The sequence below is a fragment of the Myxine glutinosa genome, chromosome 13 (genome assembly GCF_964187855.1).
Source record: "Myxine glutinosa chromosome 13, kmMyxGlut1.1, whole genome shotgun sequence".
In the NCBI taxonomy this organism is placed as follows: domain Eukaryota; kingdom Metazoa; phylum Chordata; class Myxini; order Myxiniformes; family Myxinidae; genus Myxine; species Myxine glutinosa.
Window position 1 is genome coordinate 48,106,150 of NC_136273.1, and position 16,442 is coordinate 48,122,591.

General features: G+C 48.4%; 1 protein-coding gene across 2 annotated transcripts in view; it reads right to left on the minus strand.

Moving 5' to 3' along the window:
- GK5 (glycerol kinase 5) overlaps positions 1-16,442 on the minus strand; it is a 115,709-nt gene extending 99,267 nt beyond the window's left edge. Inside the window, exon 1 of one of the 2 annotated variants that reach the window (XM_078767423.1) lies at positions 16,246-16,442. In XM_078767423.1, coding sequence (XP_078623549.1) covers positions 16,246-16,420 — 175 coding nt within the window. In that variant the 5' untranslated portion in view covers positions 16,421-16,442. Of the gene's footprint in view, positions 1-15,753; positions 16,032-16,245 lie in introns of those variants that run through there. The other variant, XM_068134349.2, reaches the window with a different exon arrangement.

The window sequence follows — 16,442 nt, forward strand, 5'->3', positions numbered from 1 at the left end:
TAATCCCAGCCGTGTGTCTTTTCCTTCATTGATCTAGCGTAGCGCGATTAGTCAACGTTCGGGTATAATCGGGTAACTTGTGCAGACGTGGTCATACCAAAACCACTCGGTAAACTAACATCCACCACCGCGTCTGTAACAATTGGTGTCGAGGAGTGGAATTCGAACCCGGGACTAAATTTATTAGGCCCAAATTTGTAACAATTAGAATCGATTCGGAGCGCGTTTCCCGCGCGAAATTATAACGGCGAAATTTGATTTTGTTATACGAAAATAAAAACCCGAATTTTGAAAGTCGCGCTATGGCGGATCAAGACAGCTGGGGTCCGGTAGGGGAGAGTGAGGCAGGGTCGGTCCAGGACCAAATTGAGGGACGGGAGGAGAGCGAAGCAGTGAGGGCGGCAGGGTCGCAAAATAGCGTTGTCATGCACGAGGTGGCCACGGCGTCCACGCCCGCGACCGTAGTGGCGCCACCGGTGGATTTGAACTTGTTTTTAATACAAATGAAGGCCCTTATGGCCCAGAATTGTGAGCAAATGAGGGCTGATAGAGAGCGATTGGGTGAGCGATTGGAGGGCCAATTGGGGGTAATGAGGGACGAAGCGAGGGCTCAGAGTGAGCAATTGGGGGTAATGGGAAACCAAATGGGGGTAATGAGGGACGAAGCGAGGGGTACCGGTGAGAAGTTAGACAATAATTTTGAGGGGTTAGACAACGGGATAAAAGAGGTGAGAAATGGGTTAATGGGGGTAGAAAACAGAATGGCCGCTCAAGAGAATCAGATAGAGGGAGTGAAACATGGGTTAACGGGGGTAGAAAACAGAATGGCCGCTCAAGAGAATCAGATAGAGGGAGTGAAACATGGGTTAACAGGGGTAGAAAACAGAATGGCCGCTCAAGAGAATCAAATGGAAGGGATGCAAAAAGGGTTAGAGGGGTTAGAAAACACCATGGAAGGCAAATTGAGGGACATGAGGGACCAAGCGGAAAGGGAAGTTCACCAAATGGGGCAGCAGATAGAGGGGGTCAGAATGGGGGTAGAAACCAAACTGGATGCTCACAGGGAGGAAATGGAGCAGATGAGGGTGGCATCTGGGCAGGAGATGCAAGTGATGGGAGAGGAGATCAGGAGAGGAGTGAGTGAGGAGGTCGGAGGAGTGCGCGAGGAGGTGAGGCACTGTAAGGAGCACATGGAGAAGGAGGTGAGAAAGGGGACTGTAAAGTTACAAGGGGGCATAGAGGACCTGACGCAGGAGGTGGAACAGCTGACGGAGGGACAAAAAGGACTAACGGAGCAGGTTCAAAGGAACACTGCGGTATTAGGAGGTTTAAAAGCGACACAAAATGACCTAAAAAATGACTTGGTAGCGACGAAGAGGGAATGTCAGATGGTACGTGAGGGACTGACAACGAGGTTGGACGAGGTGATAGAGGTAATGGAGACGAAGGACCGGCAGGTGAGGACGCACATGGAAACGGTCAAGGTAGCCTTGGAGGATGAGCTTGAGGAAACGTACCGGGGAATAAAAGAGGTGAAGCACAAATTAGAAGAAGTGGAAGAAGGGATGAGCGAAATTAAGAAGCGACGGAGAGGGGATAAGAAAGAGATAAAAGAGGAGATAAAAGAATTGGTCCAAAGTCTGTGTTTGGATCGTGATGATGTGCTCAGTAACCGGATGAGGGATTCGCAGGTGATGGAGGAGAAGCGAAGAGGAAGAGGACCCGGTGTAAGTGGTGACCAATATGGTCGTGCGTATGATGCGCCAGGGGATTTAAGAAGCTTGGGGGTCGAGATGGACCCGGGTGTTCGTGAGAGGCCGTGGGTGAAGTGTGCGACAGGTCTGGTGTGCGAAAGAGGAGGTGTGCAAGAAAGTCCGACTCTGGGGTGTGTGAGGAAAAAGTGCGTGCCAAGGAGTGAGGGTGCTGGCGAGAGTGAGTCGGTCGTAGCGCGTGTGCGAGGGAGCACATGGAAGCGTGCTGTGGTGAGTGTTACAGAGGGTGTGACGGGAGAGTGTGCGCGAGGAAGGTGTGTGACGGACAGGTGCATGGGGAAAGAGTGCGCTGTCAAAGGCAAGGAAGAATGCACACCTGTGGTGAGTGTTACAGAGGGTGTGACGGGAGAGTGTGCGCGAGGAAGGTGTGTGACGGACAGGTGCATGGGGAAAGAGTGCGCTGTCAAAGGCAAGGAAGAATGCACACCTGTGGTGAGTGTTACAGAGGGTGTGACGGGAGAGTGTGCGCGAGGAAGGTGTGTGACGGACAGGTGCATGGGGAAAGAGTGCGCTGTCAAAGGCAAGGAAGAATGCACACCTGTGGTGAGTGTTACAGAGGGTGTGACGGGAGAGTGTGCGCGAGGAAGGTGTGTGGCGGACAGGTGCATGGGGAAAGAGTGCGCTGTCAAAGGCAAGGAAGAATGCACACCTGTGGTGAGTGTTACAGAGGGTGTGACGGGAGAGTGTGCGCGAGAAAGGTGTGTGACGGACAGGTGCATGGGGAAAGAGTGCGCTGTCAAGAGTAAGGGTGAGTGCGCTGTCAGGAATGGAGGTGAAAGTAGTGAGAGTGACATGGAGCGTGAGTTAGTTGTGACAGGTGAGCGAGGATGTACACCTGGGATGGAAGGATGCACACCTGGAATGGTAGAGCGTGAGTGGGAATGCACGCTGGAGTTGGTGGTGAGGCACGTGGTTGGGTGTGCGAATGAGAGCACACCTGTGATTGTCACAGAGGAGGTGACCGAGGAGGGGGTGCGAAGCGGTGTATTGGTGAGGTGTGCGAGCAACGAATGTGTGCCAAAGTGTTCGGTGGTCAGGTGTGTGACCAAGGCTGTGAGTGGAATGGGTGTACCTGGGTGTGTAAGGAAAGGTACGAGGAGCATGGGCACGGCTGGATGTGTGAGCAAGGAACGGGCTGCGGGGTGTAAGCGTCCAGGTGAAGCATCGACGTTAGACGGGGTAGAGTTTAGAACGACTTATAGCCGAATCGGGCCCTCGGTGCGTGCTGGGCCTCGCTTTGAACGGCCGCGTCCGTGCTCCACTAGGCGGAGCGGGCAGCCCGATAGGAAGGGTCGTTATGGCGACCACGTTTTGTTGAGACGTGCCGGCAGGTCGAGATCGGGACATTGGATGGCTCCACGCCGAGGTGATGCGTGGGATCTCGGCCCGGGTAAGCCCCCGTCCCTGCACCGAGTGCCGGACGCATTCAGCCGCTGGCACAAAACAACCAGCATCCATTGCTTGGCTTTACGAAGCCGGGCTTTGGACAGGGATTGGCGCACCGAGAGGTATTAGTGAGTCGACTGGGTGATGAGGTTAGTGTTTTGGACCCCAAATTAGAGAAAAACAAAATTTGATGATTGGCAAAGGATTGGCAGTAGTGATTGGCAGATGATGGGCAGTGATTGGCAAATTTTTTATTTGTTGAAATTTGATGTGCAAAATTGGTAGTGAGCGATGGGCCCGGTGGGTAAGGGTGGCATCCCTGCCACCCTTCCCATGGTGGGGGCAAAGGAGCAATAGCTTATGGGGTGTATGGCAGTGAAAACTAGCCCGGGTGGGTTAGGATATTGTAGGGATCTAGCGAAGATGACATTAGGTGACGTTAAGGTTAGTTAGTGACTGATACCTGTAGTGGGGACGCAGGTAGATTAGTGTGGATAATAATGACGTGGGAGCGCAATAGTTTAACGGGACGACTGGGAAGCGCAAGTTTCAGAAGGGAGTAGTTAGCTGAGATGATGCCGTGTGTGTGAGGATGGAACAGGTGTGATTGCACAGGTGTGCAACTGGACAGGTGTGATTGCACAGGTGTGCAACTGGACAGGTGTGATTGCACAGGTGTGCAACTGGACAGGTGTGTGGAGCAGTGTGTGAGTAATGAGTGTTGTGGATCAGCGCGAATGCGCTTGGGGAGAGAAGGGTGCAGGTGGCACCAGGTGTGAGAGCACAGGTGTGCAGGTACAGGTGTGTGGAGAGAGTTGGAGTGAGTGGTACGGAGTGGTGTGCGTGGTGCGAAGGTGTGGATGGGGGAAGAGTGGACCCTTTTCACGAGTACCCGGGGCGGGTAGTGTAAGTGTTAGGTAGAGGGTACAGGTAAATTGTGGTTGGATATTGGCATCTGTGGTGCGGGTGACAGAATGGTATTGTGAATGGGTGCATTAGTGTTGTGGAAATGGCTGGGCGTGTAGCCCGTTAGTGTGTGTAGTTGGTTGGGCACTCCACCACTGTGAGGATGTCGGCCAGGTGAGGCCGCAGGTGGGCTCTGGGAGCCGGTAGAGTTGTGGATGGGGCCCGAGGATCCGGAGGACGGACCCGGGTAGCCCAGTGCCAGAGAGGGCACCGAGTGGGGAGAGTGCCAGAGGGCCTTCCCCAGGTAGTTAGGTTAGGGTGAGGAGCAGGTAAGCTCGGAGGCAACTGCAGTGGTGGAGGTGTGCAGGTGGGTAGACCCGCTGGGAGAGGTACACGCCACAGCCCAGAAATTGTGCGAGGGCACCAGGAGATGAATCGGGGGAGTGAGACCCCAAATTGAAGAGCACCACAGTTTGGCCAATGGGAATTGGTTTTTAGAACCCATAGTGTAAGAGGGCCAATGGTTTGGCCGGAGAAAGACCCCGGGTAGTGTAAAGTTGTTAAAGTCATTTAGGAAATAGTTAGGATTGATGAACCTGTCGCACCATACGCAGCCACTTACCTGTGGTGATGATGATGACTCCACACCTGTGTTTTCTTTGTTTGTGTTGCAGAAGTAAGGGTTGCTGTGAGGATTTGTGAGACGCATCACGACGTGGATGAGACATTGGGGTGATTCCATCTCTCCCTCCCTAGGAGGGACTGATGATGAATTGGTGATGGCAAATTTTGATGAGAGTTGAAAATGGCAAATTTGATTGGTTAGGAGGGAGAGAAGACGAATTTGGTTTATGGGAGGAACGGGGAAGACAGTAGGGATGTTTGTTGATTTGTAAAGTAGATGTTTATGGGTAGTGTTGTGTTTTGTGGATACAGTAAGGGGTAAGGGAGGGGCCATGTAGGTTACCTGGTGGGGGGGGGGGGGGGGGGCGTACGGTAGGAACGTACCTGTCTCACCTGGTTCCCATGTGCCCCCAGTGTGCATTACCTTACATTGCGTGCACTTTTGCGCCCTTACCACCTTACTCACTTGTCTTCTTCTTTTGTCTCCCACCTCCGAGGATCTGGCTTTGGGGTAGAGAGAGAGGAGAGAGAGGTGCTGGCTTCGCAGTTGTGGGCCTGCACTTTCGCTGCTTGCTGCTTGGATCGATACACCATATGGACCGCAATGTTTGTGGCCACCCACAATGGACCGCAGTTCTTTTGCGGCCAAGCACCACCCATGGATGGACCTATGGGTCAACGTGGCACCTATGCCAAACAGGTGAACCACTAATAGTTGGCCCCCTGACGGCCGCAATAAGGAAATGGACGCGGTTGGCACCTTTCTTTATTTTTTTGAAGGAAGTAAGAAGGCCAAGTGCACCACACGAAGGCAAGACCAGCGGCAGAACATCGGCCGGCTGCGACACCACCGGTGATTTATAGACACTTTATTGGTGCACCGGATGGTGCTGACTGTACATGATGGGGTGGTGCTTTTCGTGCTGGGAAAGGGTATTCTGCACGTTATTAAAGGCCGTAGGCCACAGAGCACTCGTGGGTTGATGTATCGATGCTAGCATGCGTGCTCTCTCTATGCATAACATCTGCATGTGTTCCTCCAAAAACAGGTCCTGGATCGTAGTGTAAATATCAGCGTAGTCTTGTGTAAATAATGCTCCCTACCGGCTGTATGTTTAGTTTGAGGATTCTTTCCGGATTCGGTTATCCTGTGGGTGTGTTTCTGTGAGGAGAAGGGTGCAACGTCGCAGGGGGACATATTTACTCATTTGTGAATATCTGTAAAACTGTCGCACTCAGGGTAGAGTTAATAGTAGAGGGAACTACATTGCGTGCCACACTAAAGTAGGTAAAAATTTATCGGGTCGGGACGCCCCGAGGGTAGAGAAGGGTGCAATGTTGCGAATATGGAATTTGGCCTCCATATCCGCTTGTAAATATTCCCCTATTTCCCCAATACTCCCCAACTATCCCCAATCCCCCATTCCCTAGTCCCATTGTCTGTAAACAACACTCTGTAGAACCGACCTTCCCCTTTTTCCCCCATTAAATGTCGTGCCCAGGTCCACCGCATCTCACGTAGACAACTATAGGACATCTTGCTAGTTATTCTTAGTCGATGTCAGTTAAGGACTCGTTTCCATTAATTCTGACTCTTCGTTGCGCCAGAATGTGATTATATGGCACCAGTAGTGAGTTTAGGACCTTTCCCATACCTCCTCCCGTCTTCTTCCCCAAACAACAACAACAACAACAACTACAACTACAACTACAACTACAACAACAATTACTACAACCACGGCGCGCGGGGGGAGTGTGCGTCCTCCCACCAGCTCGGTTAGCCGCCATGACCATGCGCTCCACGGGGTTACCACGAAGGGGCTGGCTGTCAGCTCCTCGTCAAGGGCGGAGCCTGGTAAACCCCCCGCACCCAATGAGAAGCAACGTGCCGATTCCACGAGGCGGAGCTAACGAGCCGAGGGCGTGTCACTCCCCGCCGGATATACGAAGCGACTCACCGGATGTGAGGTCAGATGCGCCCCCAGCTTGAGACGACAAGACGCCACCTCGAGCGCTGTGAAACCTCCTGCATCTACTGGACCGTACAGTACCCTGTCCTTGAGCCAAGAGTGCACCTTGAGCCATCGATTCTGCCTTTCCTGGCCATCAATCCCCGTGTGAGTCAGCCTTTTGTCCCGTTTATCTGTCGTCTGTTGGGGTTAATATAAGAGTGTGTCTAAGTGCTTGTCTTTCTATGCTGTACCTCTCGTCCCTGTAATCTGACCTTCCGCCCTAATATAATCTCCTCCGGAGGTCTTGAGAACCGTATCCCTGGTGTCGCGTCATTTTAATCCCAGCCGTGTGTCTTTTCCTTCATTGATCTAGCGTAGCGCGATTAGTCAACGTTCGGGTATAATCGGGTAACTTGTGCAGACGTGGTCATACCAAAACCGCTCGGTAAACTAACATCCACCACCGCGTCTGTAACAATATTGTTAATGTTATTACAAAACAATATTAATACTAATAATGTCCCACTTCCCCAAGGCGTTTTTCCTGCAGTGATAACGTGTATAAATAGCTTATCTTACTATAATTCACCAAATGTCTGTCCATCTGTTGGCAGGTACCGCAAAAACGGCTTAACCGATCGCAACGATATTTTGGATGGGTAATCCTGGGACCCCTGGGAGTAAAATGGTTTTTCCAATTTTGTTTTTCCTATATTGTTTTTCCAATTTACCAGTTTTTCCAAACACGATGGAATAATCTTTACCGATATGAACAGTGATGTGGCTTTTATTGAAATTCTACAAATACTGTTTAGATTTTGATGAGAATTATGAACCTGCCGCAAATGCGGAAGTGGGACCGTCACCCAACCATACGGAACTTCACATCAGGATTTAAATATTTGTTTATGTCACGAATGTTGTTATAAGTTTATTTTTTATATTAATGCTATTTAATTTGTGATTGGAGTTATGTTGTTTGGAATGAAAAAAGAGATATCGAGTTCAAGTGAATGACATGCCGTGATGGTTTCTACTTTCTAAACGTGAAATTCGCAGATCGCCATATGCAGATTCGCCACGGACCCACGAACGATGTTTCTATACGTGAACGCGAACGGGTACGTTTTTCATGGAAGTCCTTCACGAACTTGCTGTCCATGTCTGACGTGCGACTGAAGGTGCTACAGGAATGTGGAATTTATTGGTTTCATGCTTCAGCATTCGCCGTTTCTGCATTGCCTGTTTGCTTCTGGCCTCCAACCCGTGCGTGGCACGGGTACCTCACTATAGTCCTTGAGCCAGACCAAAAGTAATGCTCCGGCGGGGGGAGTAATTCTCATTATGATTTTCCATTAGACCAATGTCTCAAGTGTCAGAAAAGGTGTGATGGACATCTGAGAACGGTAGCTTAGTGCCCGGATGGACGCCATCTTTGAAACCACCCAGCTCGAAAATGCCCATTTGGTGGGGTACATTGTTGCACGTGTATCTGGACTTCTATACTAGCTATCGATGTGCGGTTGACGACTAAATATACGTCCGATGTGTACCGTCTAAATAAAAAATAATATGAAGCATTTTGTTTTAGATTAATTATTATAAAAATCAATTATCGAAAAAAAATCATATATTTTTCAATATTTTATTATTAGACTTGTACTTTTTTTAGTGAAACAACACTGGTATGATTTTCCAAATTATGCATTGTGCTACACCGTTTATCTGTCTATAAAAATAACTCAAAAACTAAAACATATCATCCACCACGAGTTTACAACAAATAAATGTAAAGAGGCATAAAATGACTTAGGCCGCCGCTGGCATTATCTATTCTGACGATAACGCAAGTTAGGAATGTCGTACGGAGAGGATTTTAACACCATACGATATCTAATAAGCAGGCGGAAATTGTTACATAGGAAATCTGCACTTTGGTGGCCATCTTGGATTTCAAAATGGCCGCCAATTATATTAATTATTCATTACTAGAGTTTGGAAAGACGTATGGAGCTGATTTTAACACCATACGATGTATATTCCTAATAAGCAAGCGGAGGTATCATTGAACATGTCATGTTTTAGTCAAATAACACCGGTATGATCTTCCAAATTATACATTTTGCTAAACCGTTTATCTGTCTATAAAGATTTTCAGGCAATTTGGCCTGCATTATAATAGAGAACAACATATGCTATACAATATACAGTGCACACAAAGTTAATCATCAGAGTCGCCATCAGAGTCATTGGCATCCTGAGCCACGATAGCATCATCCTGCACCATGTTGGAGCATCCCTGCAGCTTACACACAACAGTGCACTTCAACCCATTCAGTATGCAGGAGCAATCTGACGGTCGACACGTCCTTCTGCATGTGCATGAGATGAGATTCAAGACGACATCTGGAGCTGGTAGACCCGCCATCCATCGGATTGTGAGCGAACCGCCATCATCGAGTTCCCAACCATGTCCTGCTGATGGTGTTGGGACGTCTGGTAGGTTTTCAAGGCTGCGTCGCCAGATAGCCGCCTGATAGTTGGCCCTAAGCGTATGCTGCATCAAGGAGTCTTCACAAGGCGGCAATTGTCCAGATTCGATCTGGCCCTTCTTTGCACAGAACATGTGATAACGGAGCGAATTAACACCGACGATCTTCGTGTTCTTGGCGTACAGCTGACACGTGAAGGCCTGAGTGCTATTGAAGACGTCTGTTGGTACATTCCACGAAGATCCCAGATCTGTGAATGCTTGAAGATACAGCTCATTCGCTTGCACAAGCTTCAAAGCCTTTATCTTTCCTTGGCTAGCCAGAGCACTCACAGTGTCACACCCGCTCCATGCATGAAGCCCTGGCAATGCACTGCAAACTCCAGACCCCAATACCGCAGCCAACTTTCCAACGTCGATCATTCTGACTCGAACCTTTGTTCCTCGTCTGATGAAGAGCTGACTATCGATGGTTCTGCTGAGATGAAGACTGATGATCAGAACGTCGGTGTCATCTGCCACTAAGATGATCGTCTTGTAGTGGGTAGCGGCGTGCTTTGCGTGGAGAAACATACGCGTGTCTGCTTCCTCGTGGCTACATTCGAGTGCTTGCACCAACTTCCACCTATCGCGGGTCAGTACCAGACATTTTTCACCACAGGTGACATACAGTGTTCTGTTGCCTAGCTTTTCGCGATTTGTTTCATGTTTCCACGACTCCGCCAGAAACACAACCAGTTTCTCCTTTGTCTGGCTGCAAGCAAGGAGACGCCGCCAGTTCATGATTTTGTGTGCGGGTCTGATCTCGCTGAAACTGATGCCTTCATTTGAACCGCGGTTCACACGCTCAGCTGCTTTGATGGATTCTTCTGTGTATGTGTCAAAGACAACATCGATGCGCTCACTGCCTTGACCAGCGTGAAGCGCTGCAGCAAGGATGCGGTCAGATAGTTATTCGAACGTGTCGTTCTCGCCATGCATCTTTTGTATGAGAGCCATCGCATCAATTATTGTTGCACTTCGCTTGTCAACGTTCTCGGCTGGTTCCACAAGACCTTCCATGTGTTTCGCAAGTGCAGCTTTGTTCGTTTTTTTCATTGACCCATCAACGTTTGCCAAAGACCATGGTAACGGCCCTAGTGGGTGACAAAGGACAAGTTGCATGTCGAGGTTCCTTGTCTTGGCGATGAGTATCATGGTGGCAAACAGTTGTCTGTCAGCTCTCAGGACGATCTCCTTGTTTGTGCCCTTCACAACTTTCTGCTTGATCTTACCAAAGGTCTTCAAGTTTAGCTTGTTCAATGTGTCATGAAAGCCTGTTCCCTCTTCAAGACGTTTCTGGAAGCTTTGATACGCCGCTTCCCCCTTTTGCAGGGTGTTGAGTAGGTCATTAGAAACGTCCTCCCTCGCAGCCGCTCCGGTAGATATACTGAGAAGACATGACGGATCATCGGCGAATGGATTGGTCCAGTCATTTTCCAGTAGATCACAGATAGCTGTGACGCCAGACTCATCACGTTTGATGCGAGAAGTAGACAAGTCAGGGTGCTTGGCGTGAGATGTGTCGCTGCCATTCACAAGGATAGTTTCTCGTAGTTGCCTCAGTGCAGTAGCCCGATTTTCTGCAGTTAGATAGTATCGTGACACAGCCCCTTGTCGAAGACTAAAACCTCGTGTTCCTCCAGCTGTTTGCGTATCTTTGTTTACTGTTTCTTCTGTTGTCTGATCAACAGCGATTCTGGCAAATGGATTCCCTGGTCTAAGCTGTACGGAGAAGTAGCCTTGATTGAAATGCCTGTACAACTCGGGGCATGTTTCGTGGAGTTGCGTCATCTGTGCATAGTACACTGGTAGATATCTAGCATAGTTCACCTTGTTCATTGCGAAACACCAAGGGATCACTCTTCTGACACAAGCCAAGTGAAGCATCCAGTCGCCTTCTCTATCCGCACGAATCAACCCCAGCAGGGTCTCTACCATATCAATATACATCATCCAGAAGCGAGCCAGGTCTCCATGTTTGGTTCGCAGAAAATGTAGGTATTTCGCGAACATGTCAAAGCTCTGTACACATGAATCATCATCGAGAGCAGCAGCGAGAGTCTCGTGGCAAACATCCTCCTTGATGCTGCGAATTTTGAGGTCAGTGCTTCGAATCTGGGGTTCCTTGTCAGGATGATTGCTTTCTATCCACACCTGGAAGCCCTTCCAAATGATGCGCATTAGTGCCTCGTACATCAACTTGTGGAGTCGCACAGCACGGTTGTATTGCTTGCCTTCCAGAACCCTGTTGATGGAACCTTCAGCGATTACTCCTGACTCAACAGCTACATCCCGAAGGCCTGCATCTCCAAACATTTTCCCAATGCTCGACATGAAGTTACAGATGGTATGGAAGTTCCCCATCATGAGCACGATTCTTCCATATCGATCGACATCTTTCCATGCTATTTCGGTCGCCTTAGCAAATAGTGCCTGGTCTAGCACCACCGGCATACGCTCAAGCTGAAGTGATGACATGATGTTCAGAGCTTCTCTGAGGATTTATTGCACTGTTGCCATATCTGTGGCAGGCGCGTTTATAGTCGGCAGGTAGCCAACTACATCTTCCGTCACCTGAACACGATCTCTAGTCATGATGTTGAAACCAGTCCACGAACTGATTGTCTGGTCGCATGGTTCCAGCATGCGAGTCATAATCCATACGTGATTTCGGCACTGCGCAAGGGATGTTGCGCCTGCAAGAGTGTCAGAAAGATCTGCAGGCTTGATTGCAGGTGGGCCCTCTCGTTTCCCACCGCTGTATATTGGAACTAAATCGCTGGATGACGGGATAGATCGCTTCTTATCTGCTTTGGATACTGCCGATGGAGGTTGGGGCGGCAAACACGACTGCGACTTCGGTTGGACGATGATACCGTTGACGCGATGCGATGTTCCGCCACCACTCAGCGATTCCTCTAGCCTGTCGATGTTATCGAATGCTAATACAGTCGGGACCGAAGGGTGCACATGTGACGGAAGTGGTACTGTATCTTTCTCCACACTTGCTAATTTGTCTATGCATAGCGCTGTCTCGATTTCTTCCAGAACTGTGTACGAACATCCGTGCCCGAGTCGATTCAATATTCTGATGACCTCTGTATTACCGGTGAGCGTTTTCATGACCCACGGAAGTAGGACATGCTTCGATGTTCTGATGGTACCCCGGTGTACAGCATTGATGATATCTTGAGCCATCGACCATACCAGTGTGTCGGCACGCGCAGAGCTACCCCCACTCCCGCAAATCAAAGTATGCAGAAATACACGAAGAGAATCTGGTATCTTCACGTAATCTGAAGTGAGTTCTGCTGGCTGAGGTGGCCAACGTTCATTGTAATGAGCATCTTTGATCTGGTGTCGCAGTGAAGTAGCTGCACGCACAATGTTACTTTCACCGTCCGTTCGTTCAAATGCTTTCACTTCTGCTTTCAGGTTTACGCACTCTGCAGCAATCTCTCGCTTTGTCAGATTATCGGGCATCAAGTATACACGGTGTTTCACATTGAAGAAGATGAGCGATTCTCCAAACTCTCTTTGTAATGTGCGCTGCAGATTCTTCTTGATGGAGTCACGAACATCAACTGAAAATGTATCTGAAGACAGGATATCTGTTGCAACATCAACTATTGGAACAATCCTCGGGTTCAAGAACAAGTCAGTGCGAATGAAATTGAATATACATCGTATCATTTCTTTTTTCTCGATATTATCTTCAATGTCAGTTTCTACTTGAGGTTTTTGGGGCCGTGTGTAGTTTCTATACCAGGAGAAGTGGTAGTGAGCCTCAGCTGCAACCATATCTCGTGTAGTCAATGCCAAAACTCTCTCATCATTGCGAGCTGTCGCAGCATCTCTTATTGTCTTATCTGCTCGAAGTTCAACAGCCAAGACAACTGTTTCACGGGTACGACTGCCTTTTATGAATTTTGAAGCACGCTGGCAAAAAATGCATTTATCATCGTAGACCGTTGAAGTTGATCCTGTCTCTTCCCGTGATGATCGCCGTCGCACCGCATCGCCAGTATCAACTGAAGAACTTCTAGCTGCATTGGTCAAAGTAGCTAGGTGGTTTTTGTGAGTGAAGTCTGATCTACAAGCCCTATGGTATAATATTGGAATATTAGGAAGTTCAACTGCGCCTTCTTGGACTAGCTTTAGAATTGGATAAAAGTTTCTAACTGCGGCTGCGTCACACAATGTCTTCCAAGAACTGTTGCCCGCTGCCTTGCTTAGTTCAGAGAGTGGCGACTTCTTGCTGCACAGGATGCACGTTCCGGACTCAGGTTCAATCTTCGCCCGTTTCGCCTCGACACCGGCCATCTCAGCTGAAAGAACAAAAAGACTGACGTTAGATTACTCCGATATCCGAAAAGCTCGCCAGCTTACATAGACATACTCATCCAAGTCAGTGAACATGTTAGATGGCGCCACAATACAACTCTATAATAGAGTTGTATGTGGCGCCATCTAACATGTTCACTTTTAGTTCTTAAGCCACCCACCCCCCCCCCCCCCCCCCCCCCACTCAGAAATGAATCAGGTCACCACAACAAATCTCAGACTGAGATATAGAATATAGAATATAGATATAGAATAGACTGACGTCACTTTCGGCACTGGGTTCTGTGGGTTGATTATCGGCGGGAAATTCCAACTGACATAGTTTCGGTTTGTGGAAAGTGCATGCCTTTTCATATATTTTTTGTGTAAACTCGTGGTGGATGATATGTTTTAGTTTTTGAGTTATTTTTATAGACAGATAAATGGTGTAGCACAATGCATAATTTGGAAAATCATACCAGTGTTGTTTCACTAAAAAAAGTACAAATCTAATAATAAAATATTGAAAAATATATGATTTTTTTTCGATAATTGATTTTTATAATAATTAATCTAAAACAAAATGCTTCATATTATTTTTTATTTAGACGGTACACATCGGACGTATATTTAGTCGTCAACCGCACATCGATAGCTAGTATAGAAGTCCAGATACACGTGCAACAATGTACCCCACCAAATGGGCATTTTCGAGCTGGGTGGTTTCAAAGATGGCGTCCATCCGGGCACTAAGCTACCGTTCTCAGATGTCCATCACACCTTTTCTGACACTTGAGACATTGGTCTAATGGAAAATCATAATGAGAATTACTCCCCCCGCCGGAGCATTCACTTCAAAATATGGCCGGTTGGCTCAAGGACTACTAGTAGTTATAATGGCGTTTCTGTGGGAGCAACGGCTTCTTCAGGAAGTAAAAAACTATTATACACCACAAACCTCAACAAACACGTATGATTAGCTTTTTAAACAGTCGCTAATGCTCTTTATAAGACTAAATGAAGAAATTTGGACATCCCGACATCCCGACATCACAGAACTGAGCGAAGATCTACTGTACTCTATATAACCCACAAATGTTGGGTTAATAACATGGCCCATTCTGCCGCGACCGTGGCATTTTTCGTATCAAACTTTTGAAACTCGCTCCTGCTGTTTCCGACGAAACTGAAAGGGAGAAGCTCGGGTTGTGCACTTGTGCTACTTTACCAAGCAGCTAGCTAGCACTTGCCAAGCCAGCCGTTCCTTAACGGTTTTGAATGGAGTGCTTGCTCGAATGCTTAAACCACTTGGCGATTTCTCCACAATAAACTTGGTAAATGAACACACACCCAATGCTCTTGAGATCCGACCATAGATCGACTGTAATCTATATACCCCAAAGAGGAATGACCCTTTCTGCCCCTCCCGTAGTTAGCGGGTGTACTAGTAATTCAAAAACAAAATCCGTTCGGATGAAGTTACAAGGGTGTGCTATAAACATGTGCAGATTGACATAGCCAGCTGGAACAGTTTTTCAAAAGTCGGTGTCTACCTAGCTAGTACCTGCCACATACATAGGAATAGGTGCCTACATAAGAAGTGCCATAATAATAATGATGATCATCATCCGAAGAACACTCGGCTTCCCACCTGTCGTCTTGGAAGTGAATCAGGATGCAACTATGACCATCAACGTCTACACTGCACCGGTATTGCCAACCTGTGGTTGTTTTGTCCATCATTTTAAAAGCTGTGACGTCGCAGCACGTGCGTCAATCAAATACGTCGGTATGACCGACCGACTGGGCCGGGGTCCAAACCCCGGACCTCCCAGACTCAGAGCGGACACTCTACCCATGACACCACCGAGTCTGCCTGAGATTGTTCAAGTTTCAGACCTCGCCTACTCTTCAAAGCAGAACGTTCACGGACCACCAGGTAAGGCTAGCAGACGGGACAGCCGGCTTATCGTCTATCCGAGTGACGGTGCAGTTTGTGGTGCAACACACAAGTTGTTTGCGAATCGCCAATCCCACTGAACAATGTCAACCAGACTCGGTGGTTATACCCACACCAAATCGAACCCACACGACACTCCCAGAGGTAAGCGCGCTTCCTCTGAGTCATCACGTGGGCGCAGACAACACGGGAAATGCGCGACGTGACGAGTCAAGAGTTTCCCCATTAAGATGTGCTCAGGTTTTCCCCAAAATGCCGTTTCCGACTTCCGAAACGCCGTGGACCACCCGTTCGTACCTCGTGCCTCGAGCATGGAGCATGGAAACTGCGTCCGTCTTGGTGCGAAATGCCGATCGTTTGGAACGCTACGACTACGAGGGCGGGGAGGTCCGCGCCGTGTTCACGGGATAGTTACACATTGGCACTTCGAGAAATCATGGAACGTGCCCAAGTAAGCGATAACAAGTGCCACCTCCCATCACCGAAATCCTGCCCCATCACCTTCGGATTCCGAACGACACGTGTCACGTGCACTGTGCACAACATTACTGGTCTAAGCCCCGCCCATCATGCTCGGCAAGATGCACAAGAATGCAGAGCTTTTAAAGATCTACTCAGGTCTACATACCACACGTCGCCATATCACATCAGACTTTTTACTTTTATATTAAAATTTCAAACTGTTAACAGAAAATGCGGGTTCATTATAAAGAAACGAAATAAAATTTCGAGTTAGACTTAGACATCGAGACATCTCTGGAAAAAAAATACATAAAGGGAGACAAATACCTATTAAAAGGTGTTGTCTTGGCCGGATGGCCAGCCTGTCATCCTTCCAAAGTGGGCAAAATGAGTACCGGCTTACAGGGATGAATGAGCCATTCAAGTACCCTGCGTCAGAGTGGCCACCAGTCCAGGATTGTGCCCGATAGCTAGAAACTGCTTCGGCAGCCATATACATCATTGTGATGCAAAAAGGAGTGGTC